General features: G+C 46.4%; 1 protein-coding gene across 4 annotated transcripts; it reads right to left on the bottom strand.

Moving 5' to 3' along the window:
* Positions 1-966: 966 nt before the first annotated feature.
* Positions 967-24,890, bottom strand: CSNK2A1 (casein kinase 2 alpha 1). 4 transcript variants are annotated; one of them, XM_074605134.1, is made up of 13 exons: positions 24,675-24,890; positions 11,271-11,470; positions 10,124-10,235; positions 9,549-9,650; positions 9,072-9,122; positions 8,197-8,256; positions 7,448-7,531; positions 6,933-7,043; positions 6,033-6,134; positions 5,020-5,120; positions 4,174-4,322; positions 2,796-2,882; positions 967-2,303 (listed from the first exon to the last, which is right to left on the bottom strand). In XM_074605134.1, the coding sequence occupies exons 2-13, from the start codon at positions 11,369-11,371 to the stop codon at positions 2,188-2,190; spliced, it is 1,176 nt and encodes a 391-aa protein (XP_074461235.1). In that variant the 5' UTR covers positions 11,372-11,470; positions 24,675-24,890; the 3' UTR covers positions 967-2,187. The 4 variants fall into 4 exon arrangements, with proteins under 4 accessions (XP_074461235.1, XP_074461236.1, XP_074461233.1 ...); XM_074605135.1 differs by lacking the exon at positions 24,675-24,890 and adding an exon at positions 24,417-24,505; XM_074605132.1 differs by lacking the exon at positions 24,675-24,890 and adding an exon at positions 24,082-24,214.
* Between the last annotated feature and the right edge of the window lie 1,325 nt (positions 24,891-26,215).

Genomic DNA, 26,215 nt, shown 5'->3' with positions numbered 1-26,215 from the left:
CTCTTTGTGCGAGGGCTGAGGGGCGTTGGCGCCGCCCGCCGTCCCCTCATTCATAGGGCTCATCCGTGTCTGTGGTCCGGGAGGGAGCAGCCGGCGCAAACCTCCCTCCCCAGAAATAAGGGAACGGAAAGGGGCGGGAACAGCCCCTACAGCTCACGGCCCAGCGCCAACGACCAAGAGCTGCGTTTTTTGCCGTAATGGGTGCTTTTACATCACAGCACATCGAGGTAAGGCTCAACACAGTCCTACTTTCACATCGTTCTGGGATGTAGTACAATGTGCTCCCACTGGATGAAGTCACGGAGGACAAGGCTCCCCACGTGCACGTGAAAAACCTCCTCTTCTGTGCCAGCAGTCCGCAAAAAGGGGGCTGTTTCATGTTCTCCTGCCCCCTCTCTCTGCAGTTGGTTTGACCCAGCCCACTCGCTCCACCCTACCTTGCAAAATTAACTGACATGGAAGAACACGGCCTTTGCCCCCAGAGAAGAAGCAGGCACTTGCTGAGTAAGGGGAAGGACACTCAATGCCCAGGACCAGCAATGGCTGCAATGGCTTTAGCCGTCGCTCACCAAGAGAGACAGCTGCCACTGTGCTTATGGCCACTCCAGCCGAGCCCCACAAATGTTACATGACTGAAAACAAGTCATTGAAATCCAATGAATAGCACCACACACAAAAAAACCCTAAGAATTGGTTCAGCATCACAAGTCTTCATCCATCAGAGCTGAGACAGAAGACGAGGGTTTTCTGTTTTTATGGCAACAGGTCCTTCTCCCAGGAGAAGCTTTGGCTTGAGATGTGTGCGTACAGCTTCTCTGCACTGCTCACCATACAAACTGCATGTGAAGGGGGATGTAGCCTCCCAGGAGAAAGTATATATACACAGCAAGGGGTAGCAGGGCTGTAACAAGGGTGGGGCTGTGGGCCACCCCTGGGAGGCCTCTACACAGGGAACTTCAATCTAACCTCGATAAATAAAACCAAATGTTTATTTACACCAAAGAATTCCAACACTGGATCTTTCACATATGAAGGACAAAGTATATATACACAGCAAGGGGTAGCAGGGCTGTAACAAGGGTGCTTTTCCGTTGTCAATGATAATATTTGTCCACAATTACTGATCTACCATTTCAGTTTAAGTTAACGTCTGCTCACTCCTTCCTCTCAGTGCATATTTACAAGACTGTGAGGTAACTGGTATTCTCACCACATGGCACGTGAGGGAGGGGATGGTGGGTGAAGATGTGATATCCGACTTGGCGCAGTCTGATTTTTTCAGCTTTAAGTAGCCACCAGCTTGAAACCTATATAAACAATTTAAAAACAATATACCCAATAACAAACTATTTCCAGAGATCCAAGCCAAGCAATGGCAGGAAGAACCCTCCATGAGGAAGGGGCCCATTAGAGTACGGCTTACTCTACAGGAGCACCTTTCTCAGGCGGTGGCAAGGACTCCAATTGGATCAGTAACTTCATCTTTTAAGACTAAAATTACATGCAAGGGGGCGAGTTGGCATTCTGGTTGGCTCCTAAGGAGACATGATGCAATCCAATTAGGGTTTCAGACATCATCCGCACTTAACTCCTTTTAAACTTATACCACCTCTCCATACTGGAATTGTCTCCTCAGTGTACCCCGGCTGAATCATATGCAGGACGTGGGGTTAAAGTGAGTGGTACTTTAAGAATCCCCCTCCCCTGCCTCATGAAGACTTGGTTTGTAGCCTCTGGAGACCAGCACAATCCCCCAAGGTGTAGGCTCGTGGAGGAGTAATGGTGGGAACATGAAGAGAAGAGATTTCCAGCAGGATGCAAGAGCTTGGAAATGCTGTTGATTCCTCTTTGTTCTTAAATGAAGAGTACTTTTTTTTTGGGGGGGGGGGGGTGGGATGGGGGGGTGGGGAGGGAACTGTCCGAGAAATATTCCATCTGTAGGTATTTTCAGGGAATCCCCTGAGTTACGAAAAGTTCAAGTAAAAAAAGAAAAATCAGCCTATAATAATTTTGTATATAATGACTGAACTACTATAAATCCACAAGCAACAGTTCAGACACGGTGCCTCCAAAGCGTTCATCCCCTCCCTTCCCCTGCCAGGCACGAGCTGCGTCCTGAGGAGAGGTGGAGGGGGAAACCTCTTCCCCACCTGACTCAGCTCAGGCAGCAGGAGACAGAGCCCATCACTACTGCTGAGCGCCTGCAGCAGCTGGAACGGGCATCCCCAGAGTGGTGGTGGCAGAAATGACGGGTGAGCCTGCTAGAGGTCCAAGGGGTGAAGGTGTTGGCACTGAAGAAATCCCTGGAAGAGAGACAGGTAAGGCAGGAATTAGAGCGAAACCAGTGTATTGCTATCCAGGACAGCTCAGCTTCTTAAATGGTCTCTTTGCAGGTCAGTTTGCGGTTGCTCTGTTACATTTTCAGAGCTGCCAAAATAAAAGTGAGGTTAAAGATCTGTTACTGTTCTCTGCAGAGCGCAGATTTGTGCACATACAAGTGTCACTGAAGAGCAGATGTATGGCAGGATCACTGTCCTTCAAACTGCTGCCAAAAAAGTCAACTGCAAAGCACTTTTTAAAACGAGACCAGAAAAGCAGGTCAGGCTGCAGCGAGGCCTTATTTATCGCACTCTCCCACCCACTTTGTCGTAGCCCTCCTTGCCCTTGTCATTGGTCCCAAGAGATGACCTAATGCCCCACCTGCAGGACTCACCCTCCTGGATCCTCACATCCACACAGCGTGTGGAAATGCTTTCAAAGGCCATGTACCAAGAAGAGTCAAAGACAGAACTGACCTGACATCATACTCGCACTGCTGACAGGAGTGCTGCCACCCGGCATGTTGGACGAGCCCATCCGGGCCTGGTCTTTCACGATGGGATCTAGGAAGAGCACAGTACCTTTAGGTGCCGTGTTGCCAGACGGCAGCTGAAGCACGCTGACTGCCTGCCACCTCTGCGCTCAGCCAGTCCTGGCGAGCTACCTACGTCAAATAACATCAACCACCATCTACCGCAACACAGAAGTTTCCACCAACTTCAGTGGGAAGTACCCAAGAAGGTACCAAGGTAATGTGATCAGTGAAAAGTCACCTAAATGATGCATTTTGGAGGTCAGCAGGACTGCTTGACAGCAAAAGGTGAAGAAAATGAAGTTGATCTCTTTTCTATGCTAAGCAATTGCATAAAGCCAAACCCAGAAAATGGGTGTACCAAGCAGAAAGATTATCGCTAATTACAATCATATGTCACATCTCTACACACATCCCACTGCAGCCTGTGAGTTGTCATGAGTGTCATTGGAGTTTGTCTTCTGTAATACATCCCAATTTACTCACTAACACTTTATTTTCAGCTGCAGGTAAATAACACTCCCATCCCTTCCTGCCTCCCAAGCCTACTGCATCAGAGAAGGGAATTTTAAATTTTGCCTTTCCTCAGGCTGAATTTAATACCACCTGTATCTATACTCAAGCACCAGTTAATTTAGCTGTTCGTCTAACTCTCACATTCAAAGCTTCCACCTTTAGTAATGCTCATACTTGCAGAACATTTCACTTAAACATTTGCCACAGATATAATTGAGATCTACACTGTTAATTATACAAGCCTGTTCAGCAGCAAGAAAAAAAACCCAACTGAGCAAATACTCATATTTCACATTATTGCAGCTGTTTCAAAAATCTAAATATCAAGAGTTGTGAAAATGACCAAGGGTTTAAACACATTTACTAGTGAAAGTTACATTTTTTGCTTGCAAAATCAAGACCTGAATATACCATTTGCAAAGGCAGACATTTAGCAACAAAAGGTGTTAAAAGGGCCTGTTTCTCAACAAAACAGTTACCTGGTTTTATCAAAACACAGAAACTCACGTACCCAGACACCTGCTGAAATTAGCACTGGTTTAGCGCCAAGCCTTTAACACAGTGCTGATTCACTGGCCTGACACAGGCATATAACACTTTGTTTCCTCGGCTGGTGTAGGTGGCAGTGGCCTAATTTATCCACCACACAGACAGCAGCCTCGGCTCCAGCGCAATTATTTGCAAAGACCAGGCTTATTATGTTGCTGTTCTTAGCTCCTATCTGCACAACCTACTAGAACGGAGATTTCCCAGAGGCAGAGGAAGAACTCTTTGGACAGCAGATGACGACGGCGGCTGATACTTACAGAAGTAGGGGTGTTCCATGGCTTCTCTCGCTGTGAGTCGTGACTGGTGATCATACCGCAACAGCTTGTCTAAGAAATCCAGAGCTTCTGGACTCACCAGATGTTGGTTCTCACTGTGAACAAAGCGCTCCCATCGCTTACGGGAGTGTCTGCAGAAAAAGATACACAAATCAGGCTAGGCAGAGGACATCAATGCCAAAACTCACTTTTTTAAAGAGCAAGAACTATGACAGATGTCCATCTCCGAGCAGGGCTGCTGCCTGATGCAGCAACAATGGGGCTGAGCCGTAGCAGAGCACGAAGCAGCAGTACACCGTGTCTCCACGCGGCGGCACAGCCACCACAGCCCTGGGCAGCACAAGGACTCAGGTTCAGAACAGATTTACAGGCGTAAAACCCCAGCTTCTCCTCTTCTCTTATGCCCCCAGCAATAGTCCCTTGTACTTTTGGTACATGCCACACAAAATATTTCTATGAGGGGAAAAAATATGTAAATGCCATCTTAAGCAGCAACTGATTTTCTGCACTGTAATGCTGAGAAACACAGTTTTGTTCCCCCCCGCCCCCGAATACTGGAGAGAGATTTTGCCCTTCATGCTTTATGCTCCAGCAGATCATTTATTGCCTAGATGACATTTAAAAACCTTTCCTCAAGTCCATTTGCAGAGAAAGGACCATGGGAAGCGCTGTCAAAAGGGATCAAAAGCACAAAGTGACAGTTCTCAAGAATCTTGGCTCTGGTTTCTCCCATAAGCATAAGTTTTTGTTTACTTCAAGGTCTGTTGACAAAGCAGTAGCTGTCTGGGTCTACCAAGAGATTATGAGCTATTCCGGATCTTGGCTCACCTGCCCAAGATGTCATTGAAACGTGGATCCAGTTCAATGTTGTATTTGTCAATGTAGTCATACAGGTCTTCTGTTCCCAGCACCTTGGCTATCCTCACCAGCTGGGAACAAACAGAAAAGTCAGTCACTACTGTGAAGGGATGATAATGCCAGAGCCAGCATGAAGATACAGCAGCACATTCCCTTGGGAACTTGAACTTGACCTCAGCGATCTGAACCAGCAGCCCCAGGGTCATCCCATGACTCTCACTTCCCCGGCCACCTACAATCACAGGCATCATGAACACGTGAACGTGCCTCTGCCCACAGTCGGAATTTAGCAATGCAAGGCAGCCAGGAGGGAGCTACATACACCTGTATCACTAAAAGCTGAGGTCTTGCAACACTAACTCCCTTTGTAGCAAGAAACTATTCAAAACCAACAGGGTGGGAAAGCAAGAATACCCAGTCAAAAAACCAGAAACTCTGTATCTTGCATGTGAAGGGTGAAGCACCACCCTGGAGGGCTCCAGAATGAAGGTCTGAGAACAGAAGGTCACTGTTCTTAATGTCTGCACATTAGTTCAAATGCAGTGCGCAAGTTAAAGGTTTAAGTATAAAAATTTTGGCCTAAAGGCAACACATCAAAGACCTCAGAATCTATGTAAAACTGTACCAAATTCACAGATCGTATACAGAGGGGAGGGAGGGTGGACAGTGGCAGGGTCTTTACACGGAACATTAACTCAGGTATAGTCACTCTACGTACCAGAACACACCAGCCTTAATATAACTATTGCTACAGTTTTTCCAGATAGCTACTGAGGAGCTCATATATACAAAGCACTATAAATCTATTTCTATTTAATTTGTTAGAAAATCTTGCACGCTTGAGAAGAGGAAAGTGGCCTCAAACAGAGCAAAGAAGCTATTAGAGAAATGCTTAAATTCTTCTTCAGATCCCTCGATAGAAGTGTGAGCAGGAAACCTTCACTGTGCTAAGAGAACAGAGATTGTACATGACCAGCTCTCACCTGATCATAGTTGTCATGGCCATGGAAAAATGGCTCCTTTCGGAATATCATACTAGCCAACATGCAACCCAAGCTCCACATATCCAGACTGTAATCATACATCTGTACAAAACCAGAAGGACAATTCAATTCTAATGAATTAAGCACAACAGACTCTCAGTACGAACAGGGTCCCCCCCTCCCACCAGTGGCCAAGTTACACTGGGAACAGACTGAAATATCTTCATGGATCTTCCTCACCAGATCACTGTTCAGCTCAGTGTTCCAGTTACTCAACCCAGGATACAGAACAGCAGGTATCCCATTTCCATCCTTGTCCATAAGGATATTAAAGACCAGTGGCTTTTTCACTGCAGACTTCAGTGTTATGAATCATTGAGAAACACGTGTTGAGAAGGGAAGCATCACAAGCAACAAAAGGAGTGGACTCCACAAGGTATACGGGCAGGTGAGGAAGTGCCTTCATTCAGAACCAGCACAATCCAAAAGTCACCAGTAACACTACTACTTCCACCCAACAGCTTTTCCATAATGCAAACTGCCATCAGATATGTGGATGTTTTTATAGCTTAATTTACAAGGTCATGCAGTCCCAGCAATTCCCATAAGGGCTTTGTTTCATTCCTGTGCCTTACTGCAAAAGCAGCCTTGCTAAAAAAAAAAACCTAATAAAATTCAACATTTGTATTCCATGATAGTTCTGAGGCTCTTCCTCAGGTCCTGAGACTACTCGTTAGTTTCTTTAATTCAGTGGCTTTACAGCCACTGCTTTCTGGAACACAATTTAGAATGGACTGTCTTTAGCTTCAGGTCTCTAGATACCTCAATTTCTCAGCTGATACCTTGAAATGGCCCAGACTTTCCACATAAAAGTCAGTGATAAACCTCCGGAATTCTTACCTGATAATCTACAAGGAGCTCAGGTCCTTTGAAATATCTGGAAGCCACTCTGACATTGTACTCTTGGCCAGGATGATAGAATTCAGCCAAACCCCAGTCTATTAGTCTAAGCTAGAAATGGTAGAAAACAAAGAAAAAAGGCTCAAGGGATGCTCCAGCTCTCCACTGGCTGAACCACGCTAGTTTGAAGCTTCATTTACAAGTCTTCTATTTTCAATTAATTTGAAGTTGACCAGAGTATCTTTTTAGATGTTCTCCCCACACCCGTATCACCAACCAGTCTAAATAAAATAACTCTCCTTACCAACCCGGCTTATCGGTTACATATAACCCATAAAAAAATTAAGAAAAGCAGCATGTAAAATTTCATTTTACATTTCTCCACATGATGGAAGTGCAGCCCCCCTTAAAGTTGTCTACTAATACCAGCACAGAGGAGTACCCAAAAAGGATCCTCGTTTGCCAAGAGAGAAGTAGGACCTCTCCCTGCCCTCCAGCCTGCCCCACGTTATTACCTTTCTGTGCTCATGGTCAATCATGACGTTGTGAGGTTTGACATCTCTGTGCATGATTCCCATGCTATGGCAGTAATCTAGAGCCTGTAGGTGACATACAAAGAAACAGATGCTGGAGTCACAAGAATCTTCCAAGTTCAACCATATTCACAAGTATTTCCACATATACCAAGTCTAAGTAGACAGCAAGACTTTACTGTCTAGTGTTATATCCTGGACTAGACTCGCAGACCACAGAAAACGCCTCTAGAAGCCCCTTCTCAAAGGGAGGTCCCAGCAACAGAAGTGTTTTGACTACACCTCATATACTTCCTGATAAAAATAGAATTTCAGAGTTCCTAAGAGCAGAGTTACTAGGCACTACTGATCAAACAAGTCTTCCCTTCTCCAGACTCCTGTTTCATAAGAATAGACAAATACATTTCACTCAGATTACATTAGGGTCCAAAACCAGACAGGAACAGTTTACAATTTTCTGTTTTCAGAGGCTACGTGCATTTTTGATCTAGGATCTTAAGTTATTCTCACTGTACCCAAAGGCTCCGCTATCCTTAAAAAAAAAAAAGGGACTAGAATTCGTTGCAAAGCTGAACAATTGATACTGACTTGATATACTACTTCCCAATCCAATTCTTCCATAGGCTTTCTCTTCTCTTCACCCCCATTAGTGACACGATAACCATCTCTATAGGATTAGCTGAGTGCAAATCCTAGAAATAAACTGATAAACCGTCAAAACATCAACTTACCTTCAAAATCTCATACATGTAGAATCGAATATCATAATCTGTTAATGTCTGGTATAATTGCTGTGGGACACAAACACATCGTATCAGTGTTCAACACCCAAGAAAAACATCACATCCCTGCCAATCCAGAACAACCCAGCCCTATTCTCTGCTGCTGTGGTTCTCCAAACCCATTAGAAGGGACAGTAGAAGTTCCCCAAGTTACTCTGATCCCACACTTGACTCTGATCAGCCTGTTCCTCTCCCCTTACATATCACATACATAGTTTACTTCCAGCTCTGCTCAGACAGTACATTTCGGTTGCTGTCACTAACTCCCTCAGGTTGCACTCGCCCACCACCAGCATGATGCATTCTGCCTGCAGATGGGGTCTCAAAAAGACCGCGGGTGCCCTTGCGACATTAAGCAGCTATTCCAGATGGCACTACACAGCCATTCTCCTGAAGCAGGTCAGTAGTGAAGCGGACAAAGAAACATTTAAATCCCTTGTCCCAGAAGTATGGTATGGAAAGCCACAAAAACAGCTGTCCACATTTAAAGTGATTCCGATAAATAGTTATACACTGAACATAAAAGCAGTATGTTTCAAAAAGACAGGCACTGATGGTCCACAAGATAACAGATTAATTTGCTCCGAAGGTTAGAACACCACTTGGAATCTGTATTCTCATCTTGTAATTTATGTAGCAAACTGGTACTAAAGGACTAATTATAAACTTCTGTCCCGAGCAGATTTACCTTTAAAGACAGTTACTATGTTGGAAGGAAATGGTTAAATCACCTGCCTGCCCCCTACATACTTGCCTTTCCCCAGAAAAACATTACAAGTGGCTGTCAAATGGAAAACATTAAAAGTTCACGTCCCACACTGTACCTTAAAGTCTGTGTTGTTTACGTGTTCAAAAACCAAAGCGGGTGTCCGAGACTAAAACAGAGAGAAAAGTCTTCAGCCATGTTAAGTTGAGATAATACGTTTTCATTTAGGATAACGAATTAAACCATTTTTACCCCTAAAATTTCTAGAAGCCCCTTTGCCTCAGACATAATTGTGATTCCCCTCAGACAGAGAAAGCGGAGACAAAGCCTGCAGCCCCTGGCAGCACTGTTTGTAGAATGAATTAACTTGTCTCAGTTCCCTGGTATCTCATCCTTACAGAGTGAGGGGCTGAAGGGACCTGTGGGGGAAGGGCCCTCTAAAGGAAGTTAATCAGATTAAGAGCTGATCTGATTAAGCCGTTCAAAAGCAGGATTTAAGAGCAGGGGAAAACAAAAAGCCAGATCAGAGCTGAAGTCAAACACAGTGATTTCACCCATAACCCCAGTGTACCCGTTAAGTTCCTTCCATACTCACCACAGGATCTTTTACTATATCTGCAAGAGTGATTATATTGGGACCGCCTCGCAAGTTCTCTAAGATCTTGATTTCACGCTTGATTTTCTTCTTTTTAACAGGCTGAAGAATAAAAACCCAAAGTGTAAGACAAAGCGGTCCAGATAAGTGAGGCTAATAGACAGCTCAACATCCAGATGACAAAGGTCAGCAAAATACATCGGAGACGTTGCAAGTTAAGTTCAAACAGCTACATCTTGTTATTACCTGACTGCATCATTCCAGTAAGGGCTCAAATATCTCCAGTCTCCTTTCTAACCATAGAACCCTGACAGCTACAAACATTAGGAAGATGGCTTTTTTTTTTTTTTAAAAGCTGTCTGAACATGACCTGATAGTCCAAAACTTCTTAACTGGCATGTGGTAAATGTATAGCTATGATGAGTCCACGAGCTACCTGAGGTGGGAAAGTGCAGCATTTGGTCTAAAATGTTTGATGTTCTAAAAGTGAAATCCTTAAAGCCTGGCTTTGGAGCGTCATTCAGTGAAATGGACCATCAAGACAGATTTTATCTTTTGCCCAATCCCCATCTCACCTTGAGAATTTTAACAACTACTTTTTCATTATTTGTAATGTTGATGGCTTCAAATACTTCACTGTATTTGCCTCGGCCTAGTTTTCGAACTAGCTGGTAGTCATCTTGATTTCTGTGGAGATAAAAAGTTAAAGTTTCAGTTTCTATCAATTCCTAAATTTCTATCACAATTTACAAACCTCTCCTTAACATTAAATCACTGCCTCACCTTTCATACAAGGTGAATTAAGTAGTGTCTTACATCTCCTGAACACGATGATTAAGAATTAGGAGCAAACAGGGAGCTTCTATGTGTCCAAGTTAAATTCGTTCCAGAACTTATTTCTTCTGCAGTAGGTAACATAAGCCCAACTATGCATTTCAGCATCAGCAAACTTGAGCTATCCCTTCCACCCATCTCTCTATATTTGGAAGCTACATTTTTCCTTGTATAATGTTAAAAATCAAAGCCAGGAAGACCAAAAATTTAAGTGCTATCCTGTTTAAAAATAGACTCGCCACTTATGCTCAGAAGACTGTGTATATTTCAGAAACCAGAAACTGCAACAAAGCTGAGGGCAGAACTTAGTCTGGGCCCTGCTATACAAAAGCAGGAACGCAGAGCTACGAAGTTGACATTACTGCTGTCTGATTCTTGGACAGTTTAGTCATGAGCTCAATTTAGACACCCCCTTCCTTCAAAAAGCAGCAGACATGTCTTTTCCAGTCACTTGCAGAGAGCTGAGCAACAAGTCACAAAATAGCATGTACCTATTTAAGTCTGCCGAGTCTCTTCACTCATCCAAGTCAGAAGCAACTTCAAATGTCTTTTCACTTCTGTTCAGCCCTGCAGCCAAGCCTGTTTAGATTTGTTTCAGAAAAAGATTTTCCTCCCTCTGAAAGGGGATGTTTCCTGACTACCTGACAAAAATTCTTCAAACCAAACCCTTAAGGGAGCTGCCAAAAATGTTCTTGCACTGCTGGGAATTTTAAATTTTGATAAGAAACACTTTTCCAAGAAAAAGTTGTGACCCTAACACTTCCCATGCACACTACACATGAGCATGAAAAAGCCTAACGCAGCACAGGTGCCTGAACTCCCCATGCACCAGATGCTACAGGGATTGATCATGGTCCAGGGACATCCATAAGCAGCCCAGAGACTTACCCCCACTCAACAACATGCGACTCATAGTCCCAGTATTCCCGCGGTCTGTGTGTGTTCACATCCGTGTAAACTCTGGCCCTGCTCGGCACGGGTCCCGACATATCAGACAGGTTGGCAGGCGGAAATGATGAGATGTCTGAAATGAGAGGCTACCCGAACTGCAAAGCTGGACAGAAGATAAAGGCCTCAGATTCTTCCAACTGCAGAGAGAAAATAAATGAGAGGTTAAAATCTCAAGATACTATAAAAATATTTAAGTTAATCAGTAAAAGCTGCTGAAAAACAGAGGCTGGAACCCAGCCACAGGCCTGGGATCATTTGTCAGAGCTTGAAAACAATTTGCCTGCTCTCCCTCACATAGGATGGGACCAGTTGGCCCCACTAGCAAAAGTGACGCCCCCCGCCTCACAACTTACAGTACGTAGTTTCCAACTAATGGTTGCAAAGACAATTTTCCAAGAGGGAAGAAATGCAACATCCTCAATATTTGCTGACAGACTCCTTCCTTTCAGCTCCAGAGTGAAAGCAACAGCTACCGGCTGCAATCTCTCCCCCATCCTGGGAGAAATCTTGTGCCGTCCCATGCAACCGAAACACTTCATTCACTTGAGGCTGCACAGCTCTCACCTCTTGCAATGCACTAATAAATGATTCTGGAAAGAGCTGACAGATCAACAAGGTCACCTGGACAACCTAAATTAAGTACTTTCTGAAGTTTCAACTTCTAGAAACACCAATTTTAATTTATATCAGAACTTCAGGTTTTACTTGCAATTCTTGAAAGGATCTCAGCGGATTGATTTTATCACTCTCACAAACGCTACAAACAGCTTCAAAACCACTGATTTTTGATTCCCAGTTGTTCCTATCCTTAATATTTATTAAGACTCAGCCAACAGCTTCCATTCAGCTTCAACCTAATCCTCAAATTATTTTGTTTTCAGATAATCAAGCCGTTTTATTTAATATGTGCAACAAAATTGCAAAGATTTTGAAGTTTAGTATTGGGCAGAGTGTTTCAATGTGTTTTATACTAGGAATAAATTGAAGCCTTACACGTGCTCACACACCAAGGTTTATGTGACTATGTTAATTCATTCTGCGGAAAGGAAAAAAAACCAAACAAACCAACAACCCTGAACTGATCCACCACTATTCTGCCTTTTCCAGCCCCTGGAAAATGCAGGTACTAACCGAAGCATTTATGCACAAAGCAACGCTGGTCAGCTCAGGAGCAGGTTTCTGGAGGAGAGCAGAGAAATCTGGACACTGTATCAGAGCCATACATAACTTTAACAGCTCTAACGACATTTCAACTCATTCACCCATGATGCTTTCCCCACTAAGTAAAAATTCAAATGTATTCACCTGAAAGCAGCATCAGCACCAAAACATTATCCAAAGTGGGTAAAATTGCTGAAGTCTGAACATCACTCTGGGAATTTTCATAATACAATGTTTTTCCCCAATTTCCATATTTTCTGAAGAAGGCCTTTGCTACTCATGCCCTCCTGCACAGACATCCCATCCCATCATCTCACCACAGATACCACCTACATGGTATCTGCTCTATCAGCTGTGTCCTGTCATTTATTGGAGGTATCTGCAGTACTTCATTCTGCTGCAAAGACCACAGCAAGAACCACCAGTTACAACGATGGTGGAGGACCTGAGGGACATAGGTCTGATGTCCTCCACCATGTCACACAACTGGATCAGCAGCTGGTTCTGTAGAAATGGAGGCAGAAACATACGCAAAGCCTCTTGCTGGTGTGGACCAAGCCTCCTCAGGTGGTATGGACCTTGGCAGTGGGGGTTATTTTTTGACCTACTGACACACAAACACTGTTGAAGGCAGCTCCAGGTAGACGGGGTTGCAGTAATCCAGCCCGGAGGTTAAAGAGGGACATGGCACTGTTCCAAAGTCCACAACAGAGGTGTGATGGAGGCCTCAGCCCAATAAAGGAGGGACGAGGCACTTCAGCCAGGTGTTCAGCTAACGGAAGAATATGAAGCATTACTAAAAAAACCCAGTCTATTCCTGGACAAAATGTTAGTCCTCTAACAAAATACACTTTCAGACGATTAGGCAGCAATCATCTAAGACCTCAAACCATTTATGTGGCATGACTCAGACACTTAGAAATTAGATGTATATTCCAAAAATGTACTTGGGCATTAACAGAGCTTGCAAGTTTACTAGAACACTTTTAGTACAGTGAAATTTATTAGATTTCGAAGTTTAATTACTGTGTTTTTGTTTCTCCTCATTCCATGTGCTTCTGGCAGGAGACGCACTGGCTAATTTCCTCTGCCCAATACTCCTTGTGTAGGAATTAACTGAAACTGTGTATGTCTAAGATGACTTAGCAATTTTAATTTTTAAGCACAACTCTGTATGAATAAAGAATACATGACTGCTCCACCTCATCCAGCTTCGCAAGTTCAGTTTCAGCATAGGAAAAAATAATAAAAGAAAAATCAATCACATTATCTAAAGATAGATCAAATTTCACAGTGGATACTTTTTTGTCACGTAGCTCTAGACTAGCAGGAGCTGTATGTTTTAACAGGCTGCTCAGAGAAAGGCTTTTTCAGGAAATCATTGACTGTAGGTTCTAAGAATGGCACACAATGCCTATTTATGAAGGTAGGTATTATTGTCTAGCATTCTTTATACAGGAAGAGGAGAGAGTCTGCACAGATAATTTGGTTTTAAAGCGAAGTTCTGCACACATACAAACTTACCCTGCCTGAAAGCTTCTCACTGTCTCTATTCAAAACTGCTAAGGAATTTGTATCTATGTTGCTTTCACTGCCCCTAGAGAGGGATAATTTTGCAGTGGATCCAAGCTCTGGAAGAGGAACCGACACAAATAGGGATAAATAATGGGGATAGGGACGGTCGTGCAAATGGCAGTTTAGCTTGCAATTTTAAGGCAGAAAATCTACAGAAGGAGCCGTGATTACACCTAGACAAGATGAGCATCCTGAGCTTGTTTTAAAGGATGAGTTCTCTTTCTGCAGAATCCCAACAGAACATGTGATTTATTAATTCCTGCATTAATGACAGAATCATGTAATAATTTATATTAGGACTGCTAAAAGTAATCTAGTCAAAGTAGATCTAACTAAATCAGGTTGCCATGTCCAGTGTACTCTTGGGCACCTCCAAAAAACACAACGCATCTCTGAAAATTTTAATTTCTCTGGTAGAGAAGTACTTAACTAGGAAACATAACCACGAGCTTTTAGGCAATATACCAGAGGTCACAGAGAGACAAAGACAAAGCTTCCAGTTACTGTCTGACACACGCTGTTCAACACTAAGGCTTGCCAGAGCAAGGACAGAAAACAGCTCTTCTGTTTTAGCACTTGCGGTGACAGCCCTTGGGAAGACATTACCGACCAGTGCTCACATGGTAGCTATACCAAATGAGCACCAGGCACAAGTTTCAGTGCTTGGTTTTCCCACCTAGGCCTGCCCTTAAAAATGCCATTTAACTATTAGCAAACTGCCAATTAGCTCATCTCTTACACAGAATCCTTACCGAGAGCACCCCACAGGACCCTGTTCATCCTGTGTACAAAAAAAATATCACAAGAACACAGCCAAATACAGCACTGCATGTTCTACTGATAATTACTCTGCAGGAGTGCCCCAGAGCCTGAGTCAAAAAACAGAAAAAACTGTGCTGCCACCATATAGGCATTTTTTTAATTGGAAGGTCTATTAACTAAAAGAGATCAGTTCTTAAAAGTTTGAATTATTCTAACACTAGCCTATTGTCCGAGCAGCTCAGTAAGCTAGATTTTTTGTGCCTAAAGTTGAATAAAATAGTAAAAAGCCTCTCAATGTTTACTTTGAATTTTATTCTTAAAACATTTTAATTTAAACCACTGTTACTAGCCCCCTCCTTTTTAAAAAGAGATTTTATCATCCTTACAATGCAGTCTAATCTCAAAAGGCAACCCCCATCCCCATGGAGGACTTGATTTCTTGTGAAGTATCCATACTTACAGCACCTATACCCAATTAGTATAGGAATTTCCTACGCCCTCTGTCCTTCCAGATGTTTCCACTTACAGCAAGCAGCAACAAAACATAGCTAAGAAATTTATGCAAATTAGTTTCTGAGAAACACACCTACTTAGCCTTTAGTAAAACTGACCTATGGTTTTTTTTTTTTAGTCAAGGATAACTGAGATACTGGAATTTCTCCCCTCCCCTCCTTTTAAATGGAAATGTTTTTGGCATGGAGCTTCTCTCAAGCACAGTTACTCAGAACTTTAAACCTAAGAAGTTGCACCAGTACGACACAGTGCACATACAGACTACCAAGGAGCTGGAAGCCAAGAGATTCCCAGAAGCCTGGTGTCCCAAGGAACCCGCAAGTGCCATCCAAGCGATGACCTTTATGGATAAGGTCTGAGTATAAATAATGCACCCAAGAACACAGGCACTGCTTGACACCGGCCTCCCCACGGATTGCTGTCCGCAGCGTGAACCGTATATTACCGCATAGTTCCAAGTTCATCCAGACAGAGCAGAGTGAACCCAGTGAACTATGTTCAACACCGTAAACACGATTATTACCCAGGACCCACCTCAACTCAGACTCAGTTAGTAGAGAGCAGTCCCAAAGGGGTAAGACAGGCTCCAAATTGCACCAAGCCAAACTCAAAGAGCCAAGAAAATATTTCCGACACTTTATCAGTTCTAGATAAACCATCCCAGACAACCTCATCGTCCTCTCAAGGAGAAAGCGAGACATACAGATTGGTCGAACAGGTCTAGGGAGTTTCCTCTCACTTCTACTTTCCCCACATAAGCTCATTACCAGCTGCGATTGTGACAGATTAAGACTGTAAACAGGCTAAGACAGACAGCAGCCGGTTCCTTTTGAAAAGAGAAAAGCTCTCTGTCAGCTGAGAAGAGGAGAATTACAGCAAGTAGCCTGGAATCAAAAGGTTATTCCTTTCCTTTATCCAAATCTGCAAGTGAGGCATTACCTTTCATAGTAAATGGCTCAAACCCAACCTCTGAAATCATGAGTGTGCTTTATTCGTTAAAAGAAGCATTACAATTATCAGATAAAATTGATCATGATTTCCTTTACATAGCCCATTTATCCCTTGCCTGTAAGCCTCCCAGGGAAGGAGCACTCGCTTATTTAGAGTGTGGAGAATATCTAGTACGGGATAACCACTGAAATGAAAAGATCAAGGCATGCTTAAATACTACAGTACAGCCTACTGGCAGCCAACATTAATCAAAACCCATCTTACCTTTTTAAAAGAAGAAATAATAGTAACCAACTTCATAAAAAATATGTTCTATCTCACAAAAGAAATCTGATTTGCGTTTTTTCATGATGCTGGAACTGCAGCAATACAAATATGGAACACATGACCTCCAGAAGTCCCTTGCAACCTATATTTTTCTATGATTTTATAGCTGAAATAGAAACAAGCCTCGATTAACAAAACTGACATTTTACATCCTTTCCTGAAGACCATTTACCTACTAAAGGGACAACATCAATAGAAAAGCAGATTTTAAAATCTCATTGAGTTTTAAAAAAAGGTTAGGTTTGAAATAAATCTTTTCTCTTGTTAATTTTTTGGAACAGAACAGTCTGCTCTAACTACATTTTTCCACCAAAATTATTTTCCAGATTTCTTTTAAATAGCTGGTTGTATCCGGCTGTGGAAAAATAACAAATCATAATATATAACGACCTCAAATAAAAAAAACCAGGAACAGTTGTGATTTAATTCAAAATAGGACATGACCAGTCACTACGGAAAACAGTTGACAGGTTTAGTTAAACTGGAAGAAACATCTTGGAGTAATTCTGTAATAGCAACGTCTTAAAATTGAGACTAGTCCTTCATCATCTTCACTGATTCCTCCCCTGAATTCCTCACAATTCCTGTCAATGAAGAAGTCATCCCTTGTAATGAGGATCACAATCTATATGGAAGTCACAGGACCGACCACAAAATGGTTTTACTGTAACTCTGTATTTTTATGATAACCTCCACAGCCTTGGGGAAAACTTAACTCTCCCACTTCCCAAACATAGAAAGCAGCGTCTATCATGTCTGACACACTCCAGGTTGCCCTGGCAGGATCACTGCTGCCCACATGCTCTCCGAGCAGAAGTTCTGTCACAGTCTTCATTTTTGTTCAGACCTGTAACAACTAAATTTTAGTGGAGCTTACACAGACCCCTCTATGAGCCTCCAGCATCCCAGACTAGTTGGACAACTGTCCTTTGCAAAACTCCAGTGTTGGCAACAGCACGTGTACCTAGGGCAGAACAGCCAGGATTTTCTCCAGCAGCAGGAAGCTGCCAGTGACGGGAACGCTCCTCACTCCATCTCCTAAGGGATTTTATATAGAGCAGTCAACTTTGAAGCTCTTCTCTTCTCACTTCTCCCCCAAAATCATGGACTCTCCCTTGTATTTTCAGAGCTAAGCTAGGCAACAGCATCTAGAGCAAAGGGAAAGCTTTTCCTAACACAGAAACGCCAAGACTGCTCTTGGGTGAGGCTGTGTAGCCACAGCAGGCAGTGACACCAGCAAGACACACAAGCCCCGGCAGCCGCATGCAGGCTCTGCTGCTTTCCCACATCCACCACTTCTCCCGCCACCGTTCCCAGCCTCCCAGAAATCACAGCAGATATCCTTACCACCAGCACTGAAGACCCTCGACACAATCAAATGAAACCGGCTACAAACATAACCAGGAATTGCCAAACTAACCTGTCAGCACACACATACCAAACAGAAACTGGCGACAATACTCTTCTGCTGGCATCTCCTCCCTGCCCCAAAAGGTCAGGCCGAGCAGGGAGTGCAGGAAAGGTGCTGGGGTTTTTTTGGAGGCACATGACCATGGTCTGACCATGCCAAAGCAAGAGCACTTGCAAGGACTTCAACGTGAAGTGATTCTTTTTCTTCTAAGAGTGTTACTAAAACCAAAGCTCCTACTGCTGGAGCTTTGGACGGTACTTTGCAAGAAATCAATTACCAAAACTACCACTTCTGAGATCCCGGCAACACCAGGTAACTTCCTGAAGGCTCACGAAGGGGAATGTTTCAGCACCACCACATGCGCTTCACAGCTGACATCAGGTCAACTGGCAGCATCCTCTGGAAAGTTCTACCTTCCTAATTACTGCTACATGACACAGTTGTTTTCCTCATTAATTAGTACGCACAGGGTACTGACAGGCCAATCATTCAGCTGATTTGACTCCTATGGCTCATGTACAGAGAGTGATATAGCTGGAGCTCAGACAACTGAACTGTACCTACCATCTGTAAAAGTTATATGTTTTTAATTGATCTGATCATGCAATTCCTAGAGGCAGGAACAGTTACCAGAGCCAAAGGATAAGCCAGTGTACGTGGCATGTAACTATTTCTTCAGGAAATCCCCGTGATCCCATCAAGCAGGCAATGCACTGCAAACCATCTTCACGGTTCAGCTGGCATCCAGAAGGCTCAGCAAGAAACACGAGGTGCAACCCCCTAGTAGAAAGTAGAAGTTGTAACGAAATTTTCTAAAAATTCATCATTATTAACACAAAATGAGCCTAGCTACAACTGTTCCAAAAATCAAATGCAAAAAAACCCCAGCCATTAAGCTCCAGAAAACATTATCTATTATGCACTAGGTACCCTAACACAACACACTAAGTTCTGGGTTTATACAGCTACTGTAGAGACAGGCAGCTCTCCCAGACATTCTAGGTGATGCAGACGCATTGCCTAAAATTTTAATATTTCACACCAGTGTTTTGGAGATTAACTGAAGTCTGGTGACCACACCATTCATCGCTCAGTGTAACCCAGAAGGGACATGAATCCTGAACCCACCCTCGCCATGCCAAACAAACCCACACCACTGTCGGCCACATATAAAGACACATTTGTCCATCTCCACAGCATCTTTTTTTCACACTTTGCAATGACCGATTAAAGCCACTGCACAGCATTAAGTCACAGCTTAGGACGAGTATATATTTACATGCCTGGTAAGATGTGTATGTCAGACATATGCCTGGATGCCAGACATTCCAAAATACCCAAACCTGTAACTTTTAGTTTGTAAACTCAGTTGAAACAAATCTCGATGCTGCACAACTTCCTCAGTGAGCGAAAAGTCCTCTTTTTCCTTCTGGAGTACAATCAAAGTGTTGCTTAATCTGCAGAAGGCAAGGCTGGAATTTAACAGCACACTGGTAACAGAGAAATCCGTGACAAAACTTGTAAGAGAAGGAACATTGCAGGAGCTCTTGCTTTTCTATACTGGAAATTAATCTGTTGTGCGCATCCACGCTCATCCATTTTCAGAACACTAAAAATAAAGATTTACTGACAACTCATGCACACGTGTGCAAAGATGTGCTGAGAAACTGCCTCCTCCGAGGGCTTTGGCAAGAACATGGGAGAGGCACCATTTCACCTCCCTGGACATGCAAGAGGACTTTGGGGGCACTTCTTCACAACACGGCGAGACCTCTGCCACCCAGCGAAAGCAAGTTCTGGCACACAATTGTGTTAACACCACAGAACATGCTGGATGCTCCCTACACTTAGCTTAATTAAAAAAGAAAAAGAAACAAAAGAGACTGCTTTACCCTCTGGCTGTTCCAGAAGGTGCAAGGGCAGAGGCTTACTTCTCTGCAAAACCAGACAGAATAACTTCATTTTTCTAGGACTGCTGTTAACACTCGAAGACACGACTATCCAATTGGCAACCTGCAGCCAAATTCCACCTGGACCCAAAATCATCTTCCACTTCCACCTAGTACACATTTTATTTGCCACTCACTTCAAGTAAATTGCCATAATATAATCCGGCCTTTAGATTAAGCAACTGGACAGCCTGCTTTATAAAGAGCCTCCCTGCAAACCATAATATTCCCTAAAATTTAGAAATCGGTCATAAGAAGGACATAGCCTAACTCTCAGAAATAAACTGTGGAAAATTAAAATTATTGAAATTTTAACCTTCCAAATATGAGTCTGTGGTGGTATTGTCTTGAGTCCGCAAAGAACTCCAAGGTCTCCCTTTCTGCTCTTCAGCTTCCCAAAGCAGCAGCACAAAACGCATAATAAAATCATTTGTTTGAATAAAACTGTCCAGACCAGAACAGTCTGAACAAAGGAGCAGGTAAGACTCGTGTCAGGCTCACGTTGTTGCTCCTCTGCTGCTGATGCCTGAGCAACAGAAGATATCCGTGAACCACTGATCCTATGACCACATCAACAATCCCATTTCTTATCAATCCTTCATACTGACAGATAGGTTTGGCACCTTGATGGCAAACGGCGTCCAAAAACCACCTTGTAAAAATACTCTGCTTTCAGCAGCAGCCCTAACACCAGTTTGCAAAGCTGCAGTCTCCTCTTCAAAGCAGCTCTTCTAGGTCCAAAAGAGAACTCCTTTTCTCCAACTAGGTTCTGTAAATTCCAGGAAAGTCATCTCTTGGAAGCCCCTGAAAGGAGATATCCAAGCTCAGAAAAATTATCCAAGAGTTTTCTTGCAATCAAAACCAGATAATGTTTGTAGCCAGACTGAGTCACAGCAGCCCTTCCTGATCTTAAAATCTGTGGGGTTTATTCTCTCAAGACCCTTATGGGACAATAAAATGTGAGATGGAATCAATCTCACCCAGATAGTTTATAAAACAGACACCTTAATGTAAGCAATTCAATAATGGAGGAACAGTGGAGGTGACAGGTCTGGTAACCCAGAAATGAATCCCTGCCTCTTCAGAAATGTGACATGAAATTAATCACACCACGACAATGTCACCCATTTGCTTCTCCTGTCTTCCTTTCCCTTATTCCTCAGAGGACGTGAGGAAAGACAAAAAGAGAAAATTAGTTCTGCAAGGAGAAAATGCATAAAAAGAATTCAAGTGGAAGGTATAAGGACATCCGCCATTTAATAAAATTGGGAAAAGTTACATCCCTGTCCCTTTTATCACATTAGAAATGCAGTTTCTTTCTCTACAACTCCACAAATCCATAACCACCTTTTGACACCCTGTTTTCTCAAGATTCCTACCACAAACCCATTTCATGCCTATGTACCCAACCTGCGCTACTTGAAAATGCCCCAAATCCCAAATACCAAAGTTTTTTTCAAGTAAATGAGTACCATTAACCGCCCCTGCACAAAACTAAACTCCACTTAATTTCATTAAACATTCCATGATCCAATTTCTTCCACATTTGCTAGAACCTTCTGCATATTTTACTGTCCCTCTTCCAAACAGCCATAGTCCCAACAGAACCCATTTCTCCTCAACCCATGAACCCAGGTGCCCCACCAAACCCGTGGAACCTGTTCTGAATCTCCCACTTGGAATTCTCTGCTTTCTCCTCCAGCATCCGTCTCTCACCACATTTTTCCATACTCTGTGGTTTATCCCCACCACAGCACGTTACCTGGCTATTCAGCTATATTAGCTTCCTCTCCTTTGCTACAGCCAAGGCTGAGATGGTGTTACCTTCCTCACTCCAGGGTTGGTGTTACCTTCCTCAACCCTGTTTCAGCTCCTCATGGGTAGCAGTAGACTTGGCTAACTCACTGCTATGAGCTGCAGGACTGAACTCTCTGCTACCACCCACACTGGGAACTAGAAGACAGTGAGGTTTCACTAGCAATGCATAAATAATAGAAATTATATGATCAGGTAACAGAGAAAGGGGAAAAAAAGGAAATGTCCCTCCATTGCCAAGATGAAAGGGAAGGTTCACTGCCTACCACCAATGATCTACATACTTCATACTCAAGCAAAGGTCTGAACCTTTACCTAAAACCCTTCTCTGACAGGAGGCATCCAAAGAGCCAGAATTCCAGCCCCAAGACATGGGCAGATCTTCTCCTGAGGGTGGAAAGCAGACTGCCCTGTACACAGAATCGGACACTCTTCTGCCGGTGGGAGACACATCCTATTCCAGTTTTCTTTTTCCAGCTATGGACACAGAGTGTGTCTCCACAGAGGACGTACCATTGTTGGTGTGTTTTACCCAGGCACGGCATTTGTTTGAAGAACTGGAACATTACCCTAATCCTAGTTTTAGGACAAATTAAGGAACTGAACAAGCTTCACACTTTCCCCAAATCCTGCCTAAAGTCTTCTCAAGCTCATTCTTCCTTCTCCTAGCACAAGCTTTTCCCTTTTCTACATTATGCCAACACGAACGACACACAAGACGAGCTATTTCTGTGCACCTACCTATGCTACATCTGGAATCTGTGCTGGCAGAATCCCATCCAAAACCCAGGTTGACTGGCAATACGGCGAGAACACTAACTCAGTTTGAGCTTGAATATTTTGAGCAACTATTATGTTTTTGAAAAGAGAGTGTTCTAAGAACAAACTAAATCACTACCTGCCCCCCGCAGAAAAGCTGCTGTCTCTGTGTGCTTCTCTCTAAAAAGATGATGTTGACCCCAGTCACCTCCAATGGGTGCTGACCCTCAGATGCAGCAGGATCTGCTCCTCCTGAGCAGTTTACAGAGCACACGGAGGACAGAACTTGCAGGAGCCAGGTGAGCGCACGTGGAGCACACAGCACAGCCACCTCCAGAGACACGCGCAGCACCCAGTTTTGCAGCCTGGCATCAATGGTCAGTCCAAGAGCAGCCCTCCACGGCCCCAACCCGGTGGAAAGTTTGAACAGCACAAACCCTGCACCACTGCCGACCTCTCACACAGGTACTGGGGCTTGGCACAAGTATGAAGGACCAAAACACTGAACAACACAGGCTCAGGATCCATAAATTTAGCTTGCAGAAGTGAGACACGTGCCCTCATGAGTCTCTACATAGATCAACCACTGCTGTCAGCAGAAAATATACCGATGACCGAGTGTTTATAATCCAAACTTTATTGGTTGTACCCAAAGCCCTTAGTAAGAAAGAATAAAGTAATCTGACAAACAACACTTGTGGGGTTTCATAATCTTATCTCCCCTTTCGTTTGCAAAGCGTATTTTACCAGCAGCCACACAGCCTGTTGCCCCAAGGCACAATTAACTAAATTACAGCAGGGGTGAGACTGACCACCACTGCTTTCAGAAGAGGAGAGCGACTGGTGGAGAAATCTGTGAAATCCACCTTCCCTTCCACCCAGAAAGGCCCAGAACAGAGTCCCTGCGCAGCTGGGGGTGGGAGCAAGAAGAAACAGGCCTCTCCTTGCCCCTCTGCACACATTGCATCCCCCTGCTTTTTTGGGCAGGGCGGGAAAAAAGCAAGACAGAACCTCTTAAGTAAATAACACCTACACCGCCTAAACGTGCGAACCCGGAGAGCTGGGGGGAGGGGAAGGCTACCCTTCCATGGGGCCCTGCCCTTCCTGCGTGGCCGGGGGCAGCGGGCGGCCCTAGCGCTGGTGCCAGACCAGGCTGCGGGTGGCCTTGGCGGCCCCCCCCCGCCGCGCCCTGCCCGGCTTCCCCCACCCGGGGGCACAGAGGCCCCCTCCGCAGGCAGGAGGCGGCGGGCCCTGCCCTCCCCGCCGCGCCAGGCCCGCCCGTTTCCCCCCGCCACCGCCCGTTCCCCCTCAGCGGCGCCGGACCAAGCCCCCCGCCGCGACCCAGCTCTCCTGAGGGGGTCCCCGGCCCCTCAGCCCACACCGTGCCCGCAGCGGGGCGACTGGGGGGAGGGGAAGGGGGAACGGTGCAGGAGACACGGTGGCGCCTCCCCCCCATCGCCCCCTCCGTCTGCCCCCGCCTCGGGGCCCCAGGAGAAGCGCCGGAGCCGCCGCGGCCCGCCGGTACCTGCCGCGGCCGCCCGCTCGCCGCCCGCCCGCCGGCCGCACACAGACAATATGGCGGAGGCACAAGGCTCGGCCGCCAGCCGCAGGGACCAGAGCGAGGCGCGCCGGAAGCGGAAATCCCACCACCTGCTGGCGGGGCGCGCATGCGCAGCGGAGGTGGAAGGGCGCCGCAGGGGGCTCTGGGGGTTGTAGTCCGCGCCGCGGCCAGCGGCGGTGGCGATCCCGGTCGCGCGGGGAGGCCCGGGGGGGCCTTGGGCCTTATCCCCTGTCCCCGCTCCGCCCCCGTGAGGCTGAGGCGAGTCGAGGCGGTGGGGCCCTTAGCCCAGCGCGACTCACCCGCCTCGGCCTCCCTCGCCAGCTGGCAACCTGCGGGGCCCACCGCCAGGTGGCAACTGCGGCCTGCGGAGGCGAGCCGGGCCCGCGGCGGGGGCGGCCCTTCCCCCGGCTCGCCCGCCCGCCCTCTGGGCCCCGCGGCCTGGGGCCGCGGCAGGGCGGCGGGGCATCCCCGAGCCGTGCGGCTGCAGGGGCTGATGGAGGGGCTCTTCCCCCCGCAGCGGTGGCAGCGCCAGGCCCGAAGCTGGGCTGAGCCCTGACCTTTTCCACGGCCCGGTGACCTTCGCTCGCTGCCTTCCACGTTTTTAGCCCCGATTTCCAGTGGTGCAGCCAGGGAGATCAGCTGTACCCACAAGGGTTGGCCAAAGCAGATCATCCTCCTATCCCTCTATCGCAGGCTGGGCCGGCGGAGACCCCGGGGAGGACGAAATGCTTTGGGGTGCAGCCTGGCCCCTCTGCTGCTTCCTCTGGAGCCGCACCGAGCCCCCCCGGGCGCGGCAGGAATGCATCCTGGCTCATGGCACCCTCAGAGCAGGGCTGGCTGGGGACATGGAGCCCCGGCTGGTCGCAGCCCTGTCACCACAGACAGGCTCTGGCCAAGTGCTGCAGCCTGCCCGGAGCTGAGAGCCAGCCCGGAGGGGAGAGGGGTCTGTGCTCAGCCACATCTGCACCCCTCTGCCCCTTGGAGGCCCCATGCTCGGAGCCCGGTGCCCTTCAGCACGTGGGTGTGTGGCACATGCAGACAGGAGCCAGCTCGCACACACAACGCCCCCGAAGAGAAAGCTTTCCTTTCCCCATGGAAAGCTGAGCACGGCCACGCTTTACCCAGCTTCCCTCCCGGTGTGGGAGTCTCCCCCACGGGAGGTGCCGCTGGCCCGAATCTCACAGCCCCTCACCCCGGGTCACTCCCATTAGGTAAAGGAGCAGCTCGTCTTGGCGGGGGTATCTCCCTCTCGCGCTTTCCTTGTATTGTACGGGCCTGGGTCATCGAGGAAATCTTACAGGTCCTTCTGCTGCCGAGTGGTCACGGGGGAAGCCCGGCCCCCTTCCCCCCATTGTCAGCGGCCGGGCCGTATCCTCGCTCCGAGCTCCGGCCCCTAAAAATAGCTCTTTGTCAGGCGATTGTTCCGACACCTTCGCGGCGGCATTGACGTGGGCCGGAGCGGGAGAGCGGTGGGGTAGGTGGAGGGGAAGGGCTGGAGGTCCCCCCTGGGACCGCTCCGAGTATTCGCCGCTGATAACAGCCCCTGTTGTGGGGAAATGGGCTCCCGGCGCACGGCTGCGTGCCGAGGGCCTTCCCATGCCGCTGCCCGCTGCTGCCCGACAGTCACCTCTCCCCCACCTGCCCCAGCCCTTTTGCCAGCTCTGCACCAGACCCCCACCCTGGCGTCTCCAGATGGGGAGAGGCCTCTGCCCATGGCACACGGAGGGGATGGAGCCCTCCTGAGCCCCTCGCTCAGACCCCAAAGTGTGGGGTCCAGCCTTGCACCTCCTAACTGTCACCCCGGGGCTCCCCACATACCCCCTGCCCTGCTCACCCCAGTGGGGCCAGGGCAGGCAGGGGTCTGTCCTGGAGGAAACGGGGTTACCAGTGGGTGGGAAGGCAGCCCGGACCCCCACCAGGTTTTGGAGGGGTTAAGCCCAGCCCTGCAGAGCCGTCCCTGCCTGGACACCCGCAGGGGCGAGCTGCAACGTGGCCCTTCCCTGGCCCCCAACGAGAGCCCCGCTAACACATCCCCATCTCTGCTGATGGTGCCTGTTTGGTTGAGGAGCCCCCACAGGGCTCGCTCTGGGGAAGGGGC

This window comes from Larus michahellis, chromosome 12, assembly GCF_964199755.1.
Source record: "Larus michahellis chromosome 12, bLarMic1.1, whole genome shotgun sequence".
NCBI lineage: Eukaryota > Metazoa > Chordata > Aves > Charadriiformes > Laridae > Larus > Larus michahellis.
Note: the sequence above shows the minus strand (reverse complement) of the source record. Positions and strands in the feature narration are given on the sequence as shown.